At 41.9% G+C, this 22,970-nt stretch overlaps 1 protein-coding gene across 4 annotated transcripts in view; it reads right to left on the bottom strand.

The window, feature by feature from the left end:
• PLEKHA5 (pleckstrin homology domain containing A5) overlaps positions 1–22,970 on the bottom strand; it is a 304,813-nt gene that overhangs the window by 82,232 nt on the left and 199,611 nt on the right. For all 4 annotated transcript variants that reach the window (XM_044992791.1, XM_044992750.1, XM_044992765.1 and 1 more), the window contains 3 exons: positions 10,124–10,576; positions 3,301–3,769; positions 714–797 (listed from right to left, as the gene is read on the bottom strand). In XM_044992791.1, the coding sequence (XP_044848726.1) occupies positions 714–797; positions 3,301–3,769; positions 10,124–10,576 (1,006 nt within the window). The remainder of the gene's footprint in view (positions 1–713; positions 798–3,300; positions 3,770–10,123; positions 10,577–22,970) is intronic.

The raw sequence follows: 22,970 nt of genomic DNA, 5'->3' as shown, positions 1-22,970 counted from the left end.
ATGTGGAGGGCTGCAAGAAGCAGGGAGGTCTCTGGGTGGTAGGAGGGCAAAAATGGAGTCAGAGAGCAAGTGCAAAACGGGAAATGGGGCCTGCACTGTACATAGGGACATTACATATGTATTTAAGGTACAAATTTCAACCTGTAATTTTCAAACTTTGGGGATAGGGAAGGGGAGTTCAAACATACTTTAAAAATCTTATGAGCTTTAGGCTCTTGGAGTTGGCAATACTACATTGACGCATCACCATTAATGGAAAGTATCTAATGAAAGAGAAGTCTTAATTCTGTTACAAAGACAAATGCTGTATACAGGTGAATAAGAGCACATTATTTTACTGAACACAGATATACTGTACTATTCTTAAAAATTCAGAAGAGGCAACTTCTTTGTCAAATGCATGTTGGAAAAATCCTAAAATAGAAAACTTGATGCTGTCCTAGATGTTTCCAAAATAAGATACTCAATGTGTAAATGAGAGTTATTTCCAGAAAGAGAATTGTATTTGTTGGCAGAAAATTTTAACAAACTCCTATTCTTGCAAATCCTCTATGTTATCAAACAGAATCAACTTGTTTGGTTTGGAAATCTTTGGTAATTGAAGACTACATTTAATACAAGCTCTACAAACAGAAATGTTGCAGTGTTGCATATTTTATTTTATGGATTGTTCTTAAATAAAAAATGATGTACTAAATAAAAGTGCAACTCACCGTTTTGCCTTGGAGGCTCTGGGGAGTAACAGGCTGTAAAGTCAGACCTGCTGGCATCGACCTCCTTTCAGGAATGAAGACATGCTATGGAAAAACAAGACTGCATGTTATAATCCATGGTTGTCTGCCAAAGTCTTTCGCATTGAGGGTTAAATAGGAATTTGATATATTTTTTCAAGTCAATTTCATTCTTATGAAACGTGCCAGAGGTATGTCTACACTGCAAATAAAACCCCCTGGCTAGCCCACGCCAGCTGACTTGGGCTTGCAGGGCTCAGGTTGTGGCGCTGTTTCACTGCAGTGTAAACATTTGGGCTCAGGCTGCAGCCCAAGCTCAAGGACTCTCCCACATCTGACAGGGTCTTAGAGCCTGGGTTTCAGCCCAAGCCCAGAAGTCTACACTGCAATTAAACGGCCCCTCAACATGAGACCCGAATCAGCTGGCCTGGGCCAGCCGCAGGTGTCTAACTGCAGTATAGACATACCGAGAATGACAGCATTAGATAACAAAGTACTCTGTTGGTCTACAAAATATATTAAAAAGCAACTCAAATCCTCTGGCGTGCCGGAATCCATGCCCTGGAAGGACCACTTCTAAACTTGAGAAAGTACTTCAGTCTTCATGGCTCTTTCAGTTCATGGCCCTTCCACTTAGAGTTCCAGCAAGAATAAATTGGGACCAAGTGTTGTGGTATTTTTTAATGAAACACTTTTTGTTGAGAACTAGACAGATCACTGAAAAATTTGATGAAATATTTCAAGGCTTTTGTTCAAATATCTTTTGATCTCTATCAGGCTGACATGGATTCAATCTAGTATTTCAGCACTATCAATCCTAAACCATTCAGTCCCCTAACTTGTACATTTAAAAAAAAAAAAAGGAATTAGCAATGTGTTAAAGGTTTTATGAGTAAACTTAGCTTAATGTTAAAAAGTACAAAATAAATAACCTGAAAACCTAAAATCAGTAGATGACAATGAATGGCACTTTCTAGATTCATCCGACGAAGTGGGTATTCACCCACGAAAGCTCATGCTCCAAAACGTCTGTTAGTCTATAAGGTGCCACAAGACTCTTTGCTGCTTTTACTTTCTAGATTAACTTGGCTAAAAAGCATTGAATATATAATACTAGTAAAATGTATTATACAAGTAAACTGAAAACTCAGTTTAGACACCGTTATATAAGATATACTATATGTCCTGTGCGCACTTGACTATGATGCTCTTTTTTAGGGATGCATAAAATGTTGAGTTAAATTTCCAAAGCAGTAATGGGCAATGGACTTCAAAACAGAAAGAAAATGCTCTTTTGTCGGTTGGAGGTATTTCAACCCTAAAGGGGAAAACACACAAAGCAATTTAAAGATCTTTAAAGTTTTTTAAAGCTTTTCCATGCTTCAATATTGCAGGAAGCCACAACATTTCATAAAGAATACTGGGTCAGAGTTCAAGGAACAGCTTCAATGAAATCCTTGAGCACCTTATTGTAGTGTAGGGCAGGAAAATTGTTAGTTTTACATCCTACTTGTAACAGCATGATTTTTTTTAAAAAGAGCTCTCAACTGCAGAAACTGCAATGTGCATAGCATAATTTAACAAGTCTACGAAAAGCATTTTGGGGATCTAGGTTTATGATTCTAGCTTATTTCCTCTGACCCGCGCTGGCAAGGGCTAACAGACTTATGGAGGGTCACTGAGGTCATATGCATGTGGTTCTGCTGTTCCTTAGTAATCTCACTGGATAATTTAACAGTAACTAGAAAATTAGTCTGACTTGTGGCTGAAGGTGAGAAAAATAAATAGGCAAGGACCTTGAGTGCTCTGAAGAGAAGCTGAGAAAGATTACTATCATTTCCAAAAATCAGACTGGACCTTGATTACAATCCCAGAAATTCTAAATGCCCTTTTTCTTCAGAAACCTGTTTGCACTCCCTTAAGATACTCTGGAGCAGTGGAACCTTTTCAGTGTGGTGGGCGCCTGATGACTAGCCGCCGAGGAGCATGGCCGCTGGACAAGCAGCCACCGAGAAGTGGCAACGCCAACAAGCGTTGCCTCCAAAATGCCGCCAAAAATCAGCGGCATTTTGGTGGCAGCGCTTCTTGACACTGCTGCTTCTCAGCGGCATTCCAGTGGCCAGTAGGCAGGCACACACAGATACCACGTTGGGCGCCATGGCACCCACGGGCACAACGTTGGGAACCCCTGCTCTGCAGACTAATGGGAATACCGACTTGCTTTCTGTCTCTCACAGCAATGTAGAGTATGCTAAACAAGGTTAAATTTAGTACCATTAAGAGAACACTTCTCCATCCTCTAAAAGAAAATAACTTCTCCCATCACTTACACAGGCTACACCTGACTTTATAAAGTCATTTTTTTCTTTTAAACAAAAATTTAATATAGTAATTATTTTTTCATAAAAACAGTGGCATGTAACTATGCCGACATTATGATACATGTACAATAGCAGAACTTTCCAAAGTAACATGGAAAGTCAGTGTTCTGTTACCTGGAACCATTCTATTTAAAGAAGAAAACTGGAAATAAGTTGGTCTATTAACTATGTATAAGGAAAGTATTCACCTTAGCATGATGAGTTCTATGTCTGCGGTCAATTGTTACATCTGCTCTTTGCACTGGTGAGGACACTTCTGATCTGTATGTCCGTTGAGGGGAATATCCTTGGTAACCAGCTATGGAACCATGGGAAGGTGATGTGGGAATGGAATGCATCACCTGATCAGAAATATTGACCATGGTTTTTGGACTACTTATAGTACTATGTCTGGTAAGAGTTGTTTGCTTATTGTAAAATTGACGTTGTTGCCATTCATAGAGTTGCCACATTGTGTCATCCCGCATAGATCTCCGTTTTTCTTCAGCTGTTACTGGTCCTATGGTCCTGTCATAAACTGATGGTGTCACACTACAAACACTCTCTGGCCTCGTTTTGCTGTTCCTTGGCAGGGTTCTATAGCCTTCTGGATAACGGGGTGCAACTTGGGGTCGGTGGCTTGGCATATTTCTTGGTAGCGTCTGATATGAAATTATGCTGAAACAAGAGTTTTCCATTAATAGTCAAGAATATTGCTATTACAGGAATACAAAGTTATCTAATTTCTTTTCCACACTTGTTAGATATAATACTTTATAATCTGTTCTGATCAATAGGCATCACATTTTAAAAGATCTATGCTCTCCATCATATGAAGGAAACAGTTAAGGCTACTGAAAAAACCATGTGATGCCAAATGAATATATTACATATGATGCAACTGGATCTTTTTACTGACTGGATTAATTATTCAACCCAATATTTCATACCAATCCAATCTTCACATCAGTTTACTTAGTACTCATTTCTGGGTCAGTTCCTGAGAGGTGCACCTACAACTCCTACAGATGTTTCAGATACTTGGGATACATAGCCCTATGATCTCTTATTTTGTTTTTATTTCAGCTCAAACCTGCAGGGTGGATAGTTTAGTGTTAAGCTTTTAAAACTTAAAATTAAGTCTTATATTTTGTTCGTTCCAATACAAATTCATGAACAGGCAAAACCTGACTATTTGTCTATAAAAGCGGGTAACTACGAAATGATATCAAAACCATTTATTTATTATGGCTAGAATAGGCAGAAAAAATGGTAATAATTATCTAATGCAATTATATTCTGCAATCTTAGATAAACCATTCACGTAAATCAGCCCAAGCAGAACAAACAGCAAATTATTTCTTTGTATTACAAGACAACATAATTTTAATGCTATTTTTTACTTTTTAATTTGCGTGTGAATTTAAAACTCTTCTTTAATTGGATACCAGATTAACAGTTCTGAAAACTGAAGTCCTTCAGTGACAGAGCAGGTGACAATGCGAAGTTTTCCCTAATGAAGCATCAATATGCCTCAACTGTGACTGGAAGGAAGTGAGATGTTAGTCTTGGACCAAAGAGTCTGACCTGTCATGATGTTTTCCATTTAATGCCATTTGTAATGGTGATTTTTGGATGTTGACACTTTTCTAGCGAGGAGAACAACACCTAACTCATTTCACATGGGACATGGAACGGGCATGAGCTGGTAGATTCCAGTCACACGTAAAGTAGGCTAAATTCAAACTGACAGCGTATAGGTGAAAGGCACTAAACATCTTATTACCAGAGCCATTTAACTGTTTGAATCATCATTAACTGTGATCTTGGAACTGAAAATTAGTGGGTTATGGCAAAGGGCACATTAAAAACAGAGTTAAGACCTAAGTGTAATTAGCGCCTTACAAAATAAGTATTTTAAAAAATTGTTTGTAGTAACTATCTTTCAGTCATGAAAATAAAGATGTTAAGCTAAATAATTCATTTTTGAACATTTACTATTACTTATAATGCTTTGCAAGAACCACAGATGGAAACTGTTTTAACATATACCAATGAATCAATCCACACAACCTCCCAGAAGTATTATCTGTACGGCATTTTGTAGATAGGCAAATTAATCAATCATATATAAAAATGTTAGTTTTTCCACACAAGTCTCTTAAGACCATCCTGTTTCCATTCACCCAACTCTGTACATTTGCACTGCCATAATTATGAAAAAGACAATAAAAAAGAGTTACCAACCTTTCATAACTGTTGTTCTTGGAGATGTGTTGCTCATGCCCATTCCATGTTAGGTGTGCACATGCCACATGCACAGTTGCCAGAGATTTTTCTTCTTAACATGAGCTTCCCTGAGGGACTTAAAACTGCTCAAATGCGGGTTGCTCACTGGCCTAGGCTTGCCGCAGGAGGTACACGGCTTGAGACCTGGGGATGGGGGCATCCCCAGTCCGTGGGATGATGTCCCTTGATGACTGGGCCCACTATTTACACTAGTACTGACTGATTACTAAATACACTAACTGCAAAAACTATATACAATAGACTACAGAGTCCAAACTATTGGGAAATCCTTGCAAGAGAGCAATTAACTGGTTCCAAGTAACCATCACGGGTGGTAAGAAGGAATTGAGAGGGTGCGGAGCCAGCAGCACCCCTTATACCAGCACGTGTGCGGGGTTCCAGAAGGTGCTAGGGCCAAGTCCTACGGATGCCACTAAGGGAAAAAAAACTTCTGCATCTCTGCACGTGGCATGCACACACCTAGCATGCAATAGACATGAGCAAGCACTCAAAGTTTTTTTTTCTTGTATTTCAATACAACACATCCAAATTCCCCTTTCCTAGACTTTCCAGTGGATTTGTCAAATTAATTTTTAGCTATTTGTAATGTTTATGATTTTAAAAGTTAAGATTTTCCAAAGGAATCCCAGGGAGCTAGATGTTCATCTCCCACTGAATTTCAAATTTCATTCAGTGGGAGCTGGGCATTTGTCTCCTTTAAACTTCTTTGAAAACTCAGTCTAATTTGGGGAAAAAATTCTTTGTATTTTTAATGTATGAAAAATTGTAATTTAAAAATGTCTACACTCACTATTTGTTCTTAAGTTCTGGAACTTAAGATTTAAACACCCACCACCTCTTACTAATTACTAGCACTAGAAAAAAAAATCCTTAAATGATGCCCTGGCTTTCAATCCAGTGATTAAACCCAAAGCTGGGTTGTCAGTGTTATGAGGATACCAGCAAGACTGACCTAACCAAATCCTAAAATCACAGACAAAACCTCTACTACAAGCAATGCCTCATATACAGCAGCGAGACAGTAATCCATCATGTAAGCTGCTGTGCTGCAGTAACAGTTCTATGGATGGCTTTATAAATAACCCACAATCTTCAACTTACAGAAAAACTTCTGCAAGATAAAAAAACCCAAAAAACTCTTTAAAACTCTGGGAAGTCCCCATTACTCCTAAAAAGTAATTCTTCAGATGCTTATTGTTATGATAAGCAACTCTTACCTACTAATGAAACTAACAAATGTTACAAACACTCCAAAGCCCTGAAATTCTAAATTTTATCTGTAAGGCAGTTTTTTTTTTTAAAATAAATTGGGCTTGTGCCTTTGGCTCTGATACATATAAAGCCTTAAGACTTTTTTTTTTTTTTTAATATTAGAAATGTTAGTACAGTAATATCAAGTTTCGTCTTCCCTGCTTTAGCTGGAAAACTCTGGGAGGTCTCATGGATGCTTTATTGAAAGAACCTTAGTAAAAGGGTTGAGGATGCTGAGTCTTTAAACAAAGGCTGCCCTTCTCCAAAATGTTAGTCATGGAAGTTAAATAGGTCTTATTAAAAGACAACAAAACCCAACCTTACTGAAAAAACAAAAACCAGTTTTATCATTAAAACTTCCTTCCCCTCTCAGTAGCTCAACTTTCATTCTCTTGTGATGTCACCTTTTCACTGGTTGTTCAAATCAGAATTTTCTAATCTAGACAAAACCTGAATTTCTAGTGTAAAAAAGCAGCATTAGAAACTGTTCTCTTAAAAACAGCAGCAGCAGCAACAACAAAAACAACTTCAGGCCACCTTTATGTATCCCAAAAAAGCAAAGAAGGGCACAAGCCCAATTTGAATTCCACTTTGCTGATCAGCTTTACATCAAGCTTCATTTTTAAGTATATTGTTTGTGCTATCAATTTCATCCATATTTAAATAAGAAATGATCTCCATGCTCAAGGAGATTCTGTTCTTCCAGTTAATGTTTTCCACTATACATCTCCCACAATGGAATCAGTGTGTTTTGGAATACAGCCAACATAATACTGGAGCAATGATAAGAGAAATCCAAATTGAAAAGACTCAGAGGTTTTATCCTGGTTCATAATTGAAAAACAACATCTATTCAACTATCACTGTTTCGAGTCTGGATGCAAGTTACACAAGTTTTTAATTCTAATTTTAAAAATCTAATTACATCACAAAACTGTGTTAAGTTCTCATTGCCCAAGCATGCATAATGTGATAAATGTCAAGGTTTAATAGTCACTCCGTGTAGTACAAATTAAAATTAAACATTGATCAACTGGCAACACACACATATCAGGAATACTACATGACCCTCACATACCAATTATATTTAATGATGGGTCTGTTATAGAGCTTTAGCAATTGAGTCAGAGTAAGGTAAACTTTCACAGCTTTGCAAGAAACAGATCTTAAGAACATTCCAGCAAAGAAGATTATTCAGGTCAACCTACCTCCTCCCTACAATGTGAAGGGCATAATTTCGCACTCTCCAAATTCCTCCTGCAGTGACATTCCCATAAAAGTTTAATTGAAAGCAAAAAATTTTAATAGAGGTTTGAGAAATAAATATTATAAACTCATGTTTAGTGTGCCATACAATGCAGCTTCCTGTTAGACATCCTGGAAGTGACATCCCTATGCTTCTGTCATGCAGAACAATTGCTAACAACACAGCAAGATTTAATAATGTCAATGATTCATAGAGGAACTTCAAAGTTTTCTGATTAATCACTGGAATGCACTGTTAGACTTTGGAGGTGCTATGCCATAAGCATGGTTATATGTAGAAAAGAAAGCGATTAACATGAACTTAGATGAATTTGCATGACAAACTCCAAATGATAAAATTTAAGATGTACTTTTCTATCTTTAACTTATTTTTTTTTAAAATAACATAGAATCTTTTTATAGTAAGAGTTTTAAATAAAAGTATTTTGATAGCAAAATATATTAATAAATATATTAATATATTAATAAAAACAGCCCTCAGGCAATTAAAGTGCTTAAAAGCAAGTGTTTTAAAGAATCACCACTCTCTGTGCTGGAATGGGAAATCCTTAACTACGTTACTTCTGGGGGAATTCTGTGCATGCAGAATTTGCACAGGAATTAGTTTTTTGCATAGAATTTCCTTTTCCTCCACAGAAATGGGCTGCAGAGCTGCCACTAGACCCAGCAGAGCACAGCTCACAACTAGAAGACACTGCAGGGGGAGGTGGGGCGAGAGTGAAGGCTTCTCAGCAGCTGTGGTTCTCACCATGCCCTGAAGGAAGGAGGCAGCGTGCAGGAAGTTCCACACAAGCCTGGGACCAGCATGAGACTGTTTCTCTGGGAGGGAGGGGTGTGGGTGTCTATAGCCCTAATGGGCTCAGGGGTGAGGGAACAAACAGGAACTGGGTTGTTGTGTTTCCTTAACACTCTACTCCTGGAGGAAATTTTTTGTGTTTGTACTGTTACAGACGTAGTTGCTGATCAGTATTTTGAAATAAATTACCAAAATAATTGAAACGGGCGTGATTACAGAGTGTTATTTTGACAAAATATGCAGAATTTTAAAAATAATGTGTGCAGAATTTTTCATTTTTTGGAACAGAATTCCCCCAAGTGTATTACATCTGAATTTTGCACTGTAATAGAGGCTAAGTTTACTCAGAGGGGTTTTTGACCAGCTTTCATATGCAACTCAGATATTTAACACTACTTTCAATATTCCTCATATGGTGTATGCATCTTTGTCAGTGCTTCCCCTCTTGTTTAACCACATACATTACCTACCACCTTTGTTCAAATCCACTACTCACCAATTAACTGATCCTAGCATGATGGCAACTGAGGGAAGAACACAGAGACAAGACAGCGGAGAAAGAGGGATGATTTCCCTCTGATGTCAGAACCCTCACCAATCGGAGAGGGGAGTGGACAAGGGAGTTGGAAAGGAAGGGGCGGAGGAGAAGGCAAATCACATTTCTAACAGCCTGTACATTTCACGGTTATCACCTAATACAATACAAGAATCTACTTATCTGCAAATTTCCTTCTTAAAGAAGCACACAAACCTCATGCCAATGTTTTAACAGGAATATGCAATATGTTTGTTTGTGTTTAATATGCATATTTTTTGAGTTTACATCTGTCTTATTTCCTTGAAGTCAAAGATTGAATTTAGCAAACATTTTGTTTTAATAACTAATTTACTCTTCGTCATTTATGGGGGCTGTTTACTCTTTAGATTTCATTCAGTTTGAACAAAAACAATTGATCTACGTAATTGTTTCCAAATGCTTTCAATTTGTTTTCATGCATTAATAAATATTTAAGAACACAATACTACAAAGGAATGTTAAAGTCAACAGCAACACCAAATTTAAAAACAAACAAACAAACAAAATAACCCAAACAACCTCCCCACATATATCTTACCTGGTTTCATGTATTCTTTCCCAACCTAAATTTTGTGTCTAATAACTAGCTGGCAGAGCCATTTAAATAAAACAACTTTTACCGAGGCTAACTGACCGTTTGAGAGTGTCTCTTACTATCTACTTAGATTGTGTATCTAGATAATCAGCGTACACAATAATGCAAGACAACCTCTTTAAGCCAAAACCTGGACTTTACAGGAATGTAATATTAAGTTAATTACACACCTGAAAAAGAATCCGACGAGATATTTTGACAGAAAATCTAAATTAAAAAAATAATCAAATTGCTTACCCTCTTGTTTCCTCATCTTGCCCCTTTCCTCTCTGAATTCTAATCCACTGCTCCAACTGAAGCATTGAATTAGTTCTCTGTATGACTCGTTCAGACTCCATATGTGAGTGAACTGCATTGTGCTGTCCTCCATCTCCAGTGTCCGCCACAATATTGACAGCTTTATTCTCAGAGCCATTTAAATGAACTGGCCTGTAGAGTCCAGCCTGAAGTGCGCTCACTGGTAAGGTTCTGTATTCTGAATTTAGCTTTACACTATTAATTTTAGTTAAGGGTTTATCTTGTCCAACTTTCTGAAATCCATATTTTTCAGCTTCCAAAGCCGCCTTCTCTTCATTTTTGCTTACTTCTTTGTTTTTTTGATTATTCTGTGCCTCTGGTTTAATTAATACCCTGTGGTTCAAAATGTTATTCACTTCTCGAGGTGATGTGTTTTCATTTATCTTCTCTACTCTGAAAAAAGAGAAGAGAATGGCATAACATAACTACACACAAACTATAATAGCTGAAGTATTTGCTTTTGAAAAAACACCCCTTTATTATTATGGGTTCCAGGTTGTTCTAAGAGACCATTGTCTAACCAATACGCTATAACAGCTTGTTTTTGGGAGAATAATCCAGGCCAGTTTTAAATGGCCAGTAGTAGGTTTTTTTGTTTAAGAATTCCCCTCCACTTCTTTCTATTTTAGGAACATCCATACCAAGCCAAACTCCAAGTTATACCATCACGGTAAGTGGCCACTAAACAGGTTGACATCAAGCTAGAGAAACTGGAAGAGCAGATATTAATTTCCCAAAGGTCAGGATGCTGGAACAGCACATACTATGTGGCTCTTCTCAGGAATCAAAGCCTCTGGAATGCAAACAGCTTAAAATCCCGACTGACTTCAAACCAAAGTGTTTCAGATGGCAGCATATTATGTTCCTGTCTAGCTCATAATTCACTATGCTAGTCATTTCAACATATAATGGGCACATTATTCTATATTTTAAACTTTATATGGTGACTGACATCAATTAGCTTTCTCTGGTATGTTGTCATTTCAGCTATTGTATATTTTGTGGGAAATGCTTGTGGCTTCCATAATTTTAGGAGGAAAATATCTGCTGACTATGGAACTGTGGCACAAAATAATTATATATATTTTTAGAACCAAACAGTAACTGCTACACAGTACTTATATTACACAAGTTATAGAAATGTATACCTTGAGAGCTTAATGATTTTCTTTTTAAAATCTAGTGTTTCAAGGAGTCAAGGGTGCTTTCAAGGAGTCACTGGGACATTTGAGCCCTAAGTTTCCAACTGTGTGCCTAATTTGTATCATAACTGACAATTGCATGTGCAAATAGTACTTTGAGATGCATATGACCAATTATAGTATTTTACCAGTGGAAGCAGCCGATTCTGTCTATTTCCATGCAATCTAAGTAACTGCATATGAAAATACACACTGATTTATGTCCACTTGAATTCTAAGCATTAGGCCTAAATGTCTGACAAATACTAAGCATCATTCCATAAGTTTATTTAAACCATAAATACTTAAAGAGTATTTTCACAAGCGAATCATGTTGGGTATAATTTTCATAAGCACCTAAAGGACTGAGAAACCTAATTCCCTTTGAAAGTTTTACCCATTATTCCTATAGTTTCTTCAAGAATTCTGGACATTTATTTTCAAATGCTCCACTGGTGAAATGCTTATACATTAAGTAGAATCATGCCTTTTAATACTAAGCAGTTGTTACAACATATTAATAGAATTCTTTACCAACTCCTACACAGATGGATTGCAGATATATGAACTAGTTTAAATGTTTTTACAAGGAATTTCTTAGACGGACACAAACTCCTATCCCACCCACAAGTGCTAGCTCAACTAGACTAACTAGTTACAAATGAAGAAAATAAAGCATTTATGCAGGGTAGTTTTAGAGTGGAGCTGAGCCTTTTTTGTACGTACATTTCTCTTGGTTCAAGACCATTAACATAGCAAAACTTATTAAAACTACACAAAAACAGTGAGGAGTCCTTGTAGCACCTTAGAGACTAACAAATGGATTTGGGCATAAGCTTTCGTGGGCTAGAACCCACTTCATCAGATGCATGGGTTCTAGCCCACAAACGCTTATTCCCAAATACATTTGTTAGTCTCTAAGGTGCCACAAGGACTCTTCCTTGTTTTTGCTGATACAGACTAATGCAGCTACCACTCTAAAACTACACGGGCAGTTATGAGAATTAATGAAAGATTAAGGCAATTCTGTATAAGTATGCATCTTCTATATCAACTAGATATACCAAATCGGTAGGATATATTTTAACTCTTCCTCCACTGTATCTCCTTCCCAAAAACAAGTTAAAATACTCAAACTCACAGCACAGTTATAAGGGCTTGTCTATACAAACATTTAGTTTGCAGCAAGCTGGGGTGTGAATCTACCCTGCACTAGCCTACTGCTCTCTAAGGGTCTATGAGGACCCTGTTGACATACATTAACATGTGATCCCAAGTCAGTTAATCTGGGCTCTGAGAGTTGCTGCTGAGAGTCTTTTTTGCAGTGTAAACATGAATACCCTCAGTGTTCATGTGGACAAGCCACTGGTTAAAGCTATGCAAGACACCTAGTCCTACTTTGCTGTGAATTCTCTGATGAAATCTGTGAGAAGTGAAGGGATACAATAACACCTTGCTGACTTCACACATATAGCCCTACGTTCACCTCTTTGTGAAGTATGAAACAAAGTCTGACTTGTGTGTATTTAATGTATCTCAGCCAGAAATAGAAATGTTCATCATGTGCAGGAGGCCAGCTGTTAGAGACAGAAAACGTACAGGCTGAAAGGCACTTGAGAAACATGCAAACCAATACTCAAATGTGTATCTCTGTGGCTGCTCGCATTGACATGTTACCCATCAGGACAATGTACTGTTTCTTGCATGGTGTTGGTGGATTCTCAAGTTTGATCCATCTGATGTTTTCTGCTAGCAGGTCAAAATGACATCTGGCAACATTAAGTCTTCTGAGCATTTTTTCACTGGAATTTCGAAGGGTTTTTTGGTAACAGAATAGAGCACATGCCCATGGAGCTGACACTTATCTTTCTTGGTATATTAACATACCAGTATTTCTGCCTAAGCAAGTATTTGGTGAAATTATTTTTTCTAAAAAATGTGCTCTAACACAATTCAACCCAAACTAAAGGACTTAGTCAAAAGAGAAAATGGATGACAGGTTCTGCCAAAGATCTCTCACAGATAATAATAGGTAGAGCACTGATAATTACAGATAGGAAAAATTGAATGTTAAAAGTTTCAAAGATCAGCACTCAAAAATTTGAAAATGCCAAAATTAAGGTCGTCTTTGCAACTTTAATTCAGCCCCTTTCCACTTATGCACTGAGTCTTTAATTACATCATCACACAGAACCTCATGAAGTGCACAGGCTAAGAGGAACCCCATTTTACTGACAGAACAGCAAAGTACTCAGATTTGGCAGAGTCTTGCTGAGGTGAAAGGTGTCTGAGTGAGTAACGTGGACCTGCCAAATTAGCTATCTGGGTTCTACTCTCAGCTCATATAATTCCTCAATGAGGTGGGTAGGCAGCCTTGCTCAATAGTAAGAGTTGTGAAGGACCCAAAATTACTAATCCTAGTGGGTAGAAACAGAGACTAACTCATGGTCTCCTGGCCCCAAATCGGTGCATCTTCCCCTAGGCTGAAGGGTATTTTTGGGGGGGGGTGTGCGCTGTTGCCACTACCAGATTCTCCTTTTAGGTCTACATCAAATCCAGAAGATAATGCATGCACAGGGCTAACAGAATATTCAGGGTTTTTGACAGTAAGGCAGGAATACTGAGCAGAATAGAGGAAAATGGCAATTTTCAACTGCTTAGAACATGACAAAGTCTGAATGGATTTTTATGTAGACAGGTACTTCCCTCACACCTGGACTATCCCCCTGACAAATTTCAAGTTCCTGCTGCAAACCAAGAGACAGCAGAGCTTTTAAAAAAAGAGGAATAATGTTTACATTGGAAAATGTTGGGAACCTAGAATAAACCAAACCTTGTAAAAAGATTCCCTGTTTCTGCCATCCTGCTTGATGCCAAGGTGGCTTTTGATGGAGTAGGCTGGGATTACTTGTTTCCTTTAGGTTAGACACTAAAATTCAGAAACAAATTTCACAACTGTGTAACACTTACATTGCTATAAATGCTTGTGTCCGAGTCATCTAGGGGTTGATTTTGCCACCTATACAAACACTGAGTAGTACCTTAGTCCTAGGGTTACCATATTTCAACAATCAAAAAAGAGGACTCCCTCCCACTACCTGTCCTCTGACTGCCGTCCTCAGAACCTACAACTCCCATCCCGACTCCTTCCCCTGACTGTCTCCCCCGGGATCCCTGCCCCTAACTGTCCCCCAGAACCCCACCCCCTACCTAAGCCTCCTTGCTCCTTGTCCCGACTGCCCCCTCCTTAGGGCCCCCCACCCTAACTGCCCCCTAGATCCTACCCCATACCTGTCCCCTGGCTGCCCCAACCCTTATCCACACCCCCGCCCCCAGACAGACCCCCGGGGACTCCCACGCCCCATCCAACCACTCCCCGTTCCCTGAGAGGACCCCCAGAACTCCCAACCCATCCAACCCCCCCGCTCCCTGTCCCGACTGCTCTGATCCCTCTCTATACCCCCACCCCGACAGCCTCTCGCAAAGCTCCCGACCCATCCAACCCCCTCTATTCACTGTCCTGACTGCTACGATCCCTCTCCACACTCCCGCCCTCTGACAGCTCCCCCGACCCATCCAACTCCCCATGCTCCGTCCTGACTGCTCTGATCCCTCTCCACACCCCCGCCCCAACGGCCCCCCCAGAACTCCCAACTCATCCAACCCTCCCCCTGCTCCCTGACTGCCCCCCAGGACTCCCCTTACCATCATGCCACTTGAGCCGCTGGCTCCATGTGGAGCCAAACCAAACAGGCTGCCGAGCGCACAGCCCCTCCCCCCGCAGAGACTTTGAGGCAGAGGGAGGGGGAGGGGCTCTGGCTCCTGGAGGCCAATGGGAGTGGCTCAATCAGGCCCAGCCACCCTATCAGCCGCACTGCACTCTGTATGGGAGAGAAGGGGGGAGGAAAGAAATCCCGGACCTTCCTACCTTATTACCAATTCCTCCCCGACGGCTATTTAAAGACAAAAAAGCCGGACATGTCCGGGTAAATACGGACGGATAGTAACCCTACTTAGTCCCTGATATTCAAGAAATAAGTGACTACTCAGTGTACATTAATATGGCAGACTCTAGCCCTTAATATGGAAAAGTGAAGACACCTGTTAGATTTGTCACTTCTTACTTTCTGACCTGGCTGTGGAACAAGCCACAGCAATCATAGGTAAATAGTGTACTGTACTAGGTGATCAGCAAAAAAAATGACATAGTTGTACACCGATAACGTATCACTAGAGCAGACCAAAAACCCTACATTCCTATGGTTTATCACTAAACTGGTGGTGGTATAATTTGGAAATAATCTGATGTCTTGCCAATTTCAAGAGGTTGTTTCAGGTCACATTTTATGAATGAAAGGTTTAAATGGACTCTTGATAGATTAAAGTATTTGAGATTAAGTTACTTACAACAGGACCCTGAGGACCTGGATCTACCATTTAAGAAAATAAAGCCAAACCTACTCAGGTAAAAGCAATTAAAATTAAGCCTATGGAGCAAAATAAATTTAATCATAATATGCACCTTACAATATTATATACACACTCAGTGTTCTACCTATAGAAGTAACAAAAATGCTTACTTTATTTCAATTTTTGAGATATTTGGGATAGAGGGAAAGAAGCCATAATTGTCATTTAACTCAAACACACCAGTCAAGTTTTTTTCCATTGAATATATAAGAATTATCTGGAAAACTCACCAAATTATTCATTGGACAACAAATAAGAATGGCAGTAAGGACCAGTTTTGGCTTTCAAGAGGAATTTAATCAAAGATTCTCCTCTCATATTAGCTCTCAATAGGATTTTTCACCAGAGCTCACACCCTCGACTGAAGCTATTAATCATTCAAGATCAATTATCCAACAAGGAAATAAAGTAACTTTTTCCTCACCTCAAACTTTGTTTTATTTTAAGCAGGCTTTAAACAGGGGAGATAAAAATCACTTTACAGCAAAACTGGATAAAAAGGACTGTTTTCATCAGAAAAAGAATAAGTATTCTCATACCCACAAAAGACAGAAAAATTGCAGGCTGGAATTTTTTAAAGCTGAAATGCACAATTTAGGCTTAGGTACAAGGGAGTTCCAGTAATGCCATCGTTAGTGAAATAGCAGAACTTCGATATTTAAATAAATATATCATTTTACTAATAGGTAATTTAACTTCAGAAAACAAAAGGTATGGAAGTAAGGTGTTGAGCATCCTACCTATTGTATCTGAAGTAAAACTCAATAGGAAAATTATATTTAGGATACACAACTCCTAGCAAGAAGAAAAAAAATTAAAATAAAGAGACAAAAGCACTTGCTGATTATATAGTCAACCAAGAGCACTTTATCCCATGTGTTACAGGAATGCCAAAACATCAGGTTACTTAAGGATGAGGTAATAGATATAATATTTAACAGATTTGCCTGGGGATCCAAGAATACTTATTTTACAGTATGTGTATAAGATCATATCCTGCTAAAAAAGTTTATTTTTAAAGATTGATTTTATAGCCAAAAGATTGATTCACCAGAAACAGATGTCTGCTCCCCCCCCCCCCAGTTCCTGGTTATAGCTAACAGATACAAAAGCGTAAGAGACTATGCTAGTCTTGAAAAGTATCTGTTCGATTAATTCTTTCAAGACTATTATTGTGCCTTTCAACATGCAACATGGACTGCAGTATCAATCCCTTAAAATATATTCACAAACCTAAGGCCAAATCCTATAACCCTGACACAACTAACAGCATATTTACATGTTGCTGCAGACTACACGGGGTGTGAATTGTTGTGACCTAACTGCTCTGCATGGAAGCTGCTGTCATGAACTATAAAAGGTACCTAGTTCACATTAACATTAGTTCTCTTTCAGTTTACACCTCCATAGTCTGCATTGCAGTGCAGCACAGACATAGCTTAGGATAATCAAGACCCCATATAAAATACACAAACCCATTGAGACAGATCGTAGATTTCTGCAGTACTCACACATCCCTCCCTTCCTCAGTCTTCACCTCATCCCTCAATCCACTGCTACTATAACAACATAAAGACGATTGCATGGAGAAACTAAAGAGCACACAAAAGAGGGAAATCTGGCTAGTCAGAAGTCCTAGATCCTCTGTTCACTACCACCAATCCCTTCAACCACTAACATTTTAAAGACATTGTTTTCCAATATTCAGCTGCTAAAGTAGACAGAATTGGCCTCGTAGGTTTGTCCATGATTTGCTGCCTCTCCCAAGCACAGGATCCACAGAAAGGCGGCCTCACTCTAAGTATTTTAGGAATAAGGTCCAGGTTTAGGTAAGCTGCACCTAAAACTTGTGACAAGACCCTTCTAGGTAGTTTCTGGGGTGCTCTGATGCAACAAAGTGAAAAGTCTGTAAAAGTTATGCAAGTTTGAAAATGAAGATTTCCACTGAATTAAACATGAAAATGGAATGCTATAATCGCTGCAGTATTCCTGGTGTTATTTATCGGATATTAAATTAAAATTTATTTTACACTGTTCCTAGACATTTTCATGTTCAATGTGCTCCAGATTTTGGTATTAAAATATAATTAGACTGCAGAAGCCGTCACAGGAAAACTGGACAGCAGGCAGTTAGATGAGGTCTTTAGTACTGGTAAGAGAATGCACACTTCTTCCCACCCCTTTTGCGTAGGGGATGGTGGACTTAAAATATGGAGCTAGGAGACTTGAATTCCTTTTTCTGTACTCCAGCCACCCTTGACAGAAAAAAGCTGCCCCACATCCCAAAGATTACCACTACATTCAGAGAATATTAGCTTACATGATTTTGATGAAGTGATCAGTGAAATCATTAAGTCAAATTATAACAATTTAAATCTTAAGAACGGACACCCCAATTAGATGTATAGGAGCAGTTCACACTGATATTCTTCAGTACACACAATACATTTTCATTGATCTTCAAAAGGTTTAACATTTAAAATACTGCACATATTAAATTTCATTAACACAAGTAGTGTAAAAAACGGCAGTTACTTTTTCTGTAACTGGTATTCTTCAAGATGTGTTGCTTATGTCCAATCCGCAGTAGGTGTGCGTGCTTGCCATGTGCACTGGTGCCAGAAGTTTTTCCCCTAGCAATCCCTGGAGTGGCGCCGCCATGGTGCGGTATAAGGGGCGTTGTGTGCTCCCACCACCCTCAGTTCCTTCTTGTCAGACAACTCCAACAATGGGGAAGGAGGGTGGGATGTGGAATAGATATGAGCAACACATCTCGAAGAACACCAGTTACAGAAAAGGTAACTGTCTTTTCTTCTTTGAGTGATTGCTGATGTGCATTCCACAATAGGTGATTCCAAGCTATATCTGTTGGAGGTGGGTAGGAGTTCACAGACACTCGGGACAGAGCACAGCCCTGCTGAACCCAGCATTCTCCCTGGTTTGGGAGATGATCGCATAATGTGAGGTGAACGTGTGAACTGATGACCATGTGGCAGCCCTACAGATGTCCTGAATAGGGACATGGGCCCGAAAGGTAGCCGATGAGGCTTGTATCCTAGTCGACTGTGCCCTCAGAATCGGCGGCGGAGGGACTCTCGCCAGGTCATAACAAGTACGGATACACAAGATGATCTGGTTGGAAAGCCGCTGAGCAGAGATCAGCCGGCCTCTCATGCATCTGGCCGAGGTGATGACCAGTTGTGAAGACTTCCTGAACGGTTTTGTACGTTCCAGGTAGAAAACCAGAGCCTGTCTCACATCCAGCATCTGGAGGTGGCGCTCCTCACTGGATGCGAGGGGTTTGGGAGACAGCACCGGCAGGAAAATGTCGTGGTGCATATGGTAGGCAGAGACCACCTTAGGGAAGGACTAAGAATGTGGTCGGAGCTGGACCTTATCCTTATGGAACACCGTGTACGGGGGTTCGGAGGTCAGGGCCCAGAGCTCAGAGACCTGTCTAGCGGACGTGATCGCCACCAGGAAGGCTACCTTCCACAAGAGGTATTACCAGAAGCACGTAGGCAGCAGTTCAAATGGAGGTCCAGTTAACCTGGCCAGCACCAAGTTCAGGTCCCACTGTGGGACTGGGGGCCTAACATATGGAAAGAGGCGATCCAAACTCCTAAGGAATCGGCCAGTCATGGCATGAGAGACTATCATGTGACCCTGCACTGGTGGGTGGAAGGCTGATATGGCTGCCAAGTGTACCTTGACGGATGAGGGCGCTAGGCCCTGGGCTCTAAGATGAAGGAGGTAGTCTAGTATAAGCTGGATCAGAGCAGCCACGGGCGAGACACCCCGACCAGCAGCCCACAGGGAAAACCAAGACCATTTCCCCAGATGCATGGAGGGCAGCCTGCTCTCCAGGAGGATGCACTGAACCCCTTCTGAGCAAGTCCTCTCCCCCCAGCCTAACCACTGAGCAGCCACGCTGTGAGGTGGAGTCCTGCTAGGTTGGGGTGGAGGAGGCAACCATGGACCTAGGAGAGCAGATCCGGGTGGGATGGCAACGGCCACGGCAAGGCGACTGCCAAGCTCGTGAGAGTCCCATACCAATGTTGCCTGGGCAATCAGGAGGACCCGGGTCCTGTCCATTTTTCATCTTTTCTAAGACCTTGCTGATCAGTGGAATCAGGGGAAAGGTATAGAAAAGTTTGCAGGACAAGGACAGAAGGAAGGTGTCAGAGATCATACCCACACCCAACGCTCCCCTGGAGCAGATGCAGGGACACCGGCGGTTCTGCTGGGTCACGAACAGGTCCACTTGGAGAGTGCCCCATGTTTGGAAAATCCTGTGCACCACTTCTGGGTGCAGAGACCACTCGTGCTGAGGAAAAGTCCTGGCTCAGCCGATCTGCCCGAGAGTTCCGGACGCCTGGTAAGTGGTGGGCTTCCAGGTAAATATCGTGGGCTATGCAGAAGTCCCACGGTCTGAGGGCTTCCTGGCAGAGGGCTGAGGAACGGGCCCTGCCTTGCCTCTTGATGTAGAGCATCGAGGCCGTGTTGTTCGTGAGAACCCTGACCACTCTGCCCGCCAGGTGCGAGTGGAAATCCACGCATGCCAGACGGACCGCCCTGAGCTCCTTGATATTTATGTGCAGGGCAAGGTCCTGCACAGACCACAGACCCTGGGTCTGAACGTCCCCCGCATGGGCTCCACACCCCAGGTCCGACGCATCGGACACCAATTCCACAGATAGAGGTAGGCCCATGAACGGGACCCCTTGGAGCATGTTCCCTGGGAAGGTCCACCAGCGCAGGGAGGCTATCACTGGTTTGGGCACAGTGAGGACTTTGTCCATCCTATCTCTGGACTGGGAGAATACCGAGGCCAACCAGAGTTGGAGGGGCCGCATCCTGAGTCTGGCATGGTGAACCACATACGTACATGCCGACATATGACCCAGGAGTTGGAGGCACGCTCTGGCTGTCATCACGGGGAACCTTGTGACTGTGCTGAGCAGCTCCTTTAGGGTTTCCAATCTGTCCAGTGGGAGGGAGGCTCTGGCCGACGTTGTGTCCAGAATTGCCCCAATGAACTCTAGGCGCTGCACTGGAACCAACGTGGACTTGGAGTCATTTACAAGCAGGCCCAGTGTGGTGCATGTGGACAGGAGGAGTGTTACATGATCCTGTACCTGCGACCTTGAGCTGCCCTTGACCAGTCAGTCGTCGAGGCAGGGAAAGATCTGGACACCCCAATGTCTGAGGTAATCTAATACCACAGACATATACTTTGTGAAGAACCTGGGAGCTGTGGATAGGCCAAATGGGAGGACAGCGAACTGGCAGTGCTCCTGCCCAACTGTGAAGCGGAGGAAACGCTTGTGTCTCTCGAATATATGAATGTGGAAGTACGCGTCCAGTAGATCTAGGGTGGTGTACCAGTGCCTGGGATCCAGGGAGGGGATGATGGAGGCCAGAGAGACCATGCAAAACTTGAGCTTTACAATGTACTGGATCAGGCCTCACAGTCCAGGATGGGCCTGAGCTCCCCTTTGGCCTTCAGGATAAGGAAATAGCGGGAGTAGAACCCCTTGTGTCTGAACTCCGCTGGCACCACATCTACTGCTACTAAGCCAAGGAGCCGTCTCACCTCCTGCTTGAGTAGGCTGTCGTGAGAGGGGTCCCTGAAGAGAGACAGGGATGGAGGGTGGTGGGGTAGAAATGAACTGGAGGGTATAGCCCCAGGAGATGGTGTTGAGGACCCATCAGTCTGAGGTCAGCCGCGACCACTCCAGGAGAAGAGCACACAACCGGCTGGAGAAGGGAAGTTTTATTGTGGGTGGATCCCTGGTATGAACTGGTAAATTGCCTCTGGGCGTACCGTCAAAACTGGGTGCTTTCCTGCCTGTTTACCCTTAGAGGGCCCAGGCTGGGATTGCCTTTGTGGGTGCTTTTTACAGTCCCTTGACTTTTTATAAGGGAGCTCATATCTGGAGTGGGTGGCCTAAATGGGAGCCTGCTGCGGTTTGAACTTGGTCTTGGCCAGGGCTGGGACATAGAGGCCAAGGGTCTTTAATGTCATGCAGGAGTCCTTCAGACTGTGTAACTTCATGTCTGTCTGTTCCGCAAACAGGGCCTTGCCATTGAACAGACAGTCCTGTAAGGAGTTGTCTGGGTTGTCCAGCAAGGCACAGAAGGAGCCACAATGGACACCGCGGAGGCCATAGACTTTGCAGCTGTATCCGCGTAATTCGAGGCTGCCTGAAGGACTGCCCTGGCGGTAGCCATGCCCTTCTCAACCAGAGCCTTGAACTCTTTCTTAACACACTCATGGAGGGAGTCTGCAAATTTGGGCAGGGAGCCCCACAAACTCAAATCGTATTGACCCAGCAGGGCTTGGTTATTCGCAACCCTCAGTTGGAAGCTCAAGGATGAATAAATCTTTCTACCAAATAGATCTAGTCTCCTCGAGTCCTTATTTTTAGGAGTAGGAGTGGGCTGACCTTGCCGCTCCTTATGGTTTACCAACTCGACCACTAGAGAGTTGAGGGCAGGATGGGTATACAGGTATTCATGCCCCTTGGTGGGCACAAAATACTTCCGTTCTGCCCTCTTAAAGATGGGGGGCAAGGAAGCCGAGGTTTGCAACAAGGCATTCGAGATCTTTTCTACCCTGTCACAGAGTCCCCGGGCGATGCTCTGGAACTGCTCCCCACGAAGCCAGTCAGGACTTTGGGGAGCCCCTCTCCCTTGGAGTTGACTATCTTCAGGGCAAGAAGCTCACACATCTTCACCTCCTGGGTCTCTCCTTGGAGCATTCAGCATGTGCTCCTCCGTGCGCTTCCCACAGCAAGCCTGCCCCAGCGGGGTCCTGGAGAAGTCAGAGGGTCCTGCACCCCCACTTCGCAGTCAGACGTGACTCTTAGCCAGCCATTAAAACTGAGGTTTATTTAGATGACAGGAACACAGTCCAAAACAGGTCTTGCCAGTACAGACAAAAGGACCCCCTTTAGTTAGGTCCATCTGGGGCCCCAGGGAGGCCACCGCCCTGTTGGGAGGCCCGAGCCTCCTCGGGGCTCCCCTCCATTTTCCAGCCAGCTTCCAAAAAACTACTTAACCCCCTCCAGCCCCTCCTCTCTGGGATTTGTCTCCTTCCTGGGCCAGGAGGGCACCTGATCTCTCTGTCTCCA

Source organism: Mauremys mutica, chromosome 1, assembly GCF_020497125.1.
Source record: "Mauremys mutica isolate MM-2020 ecotype Southern chromosome 1, ASM2049712v1, whole genome shotgun sequence".
Taxonomy (NCBI): domain Eukaryota; kingdom Metazoa; phylum Chordata; order Testudines; family Geoemydidae; genus Mauremys; species Mauremys mutica.
The sequence above is the reverse complement of the archived record's forward strand: the minus strand, read 5'-3'. Positions and strand labels throughout refer to the sequence as shown.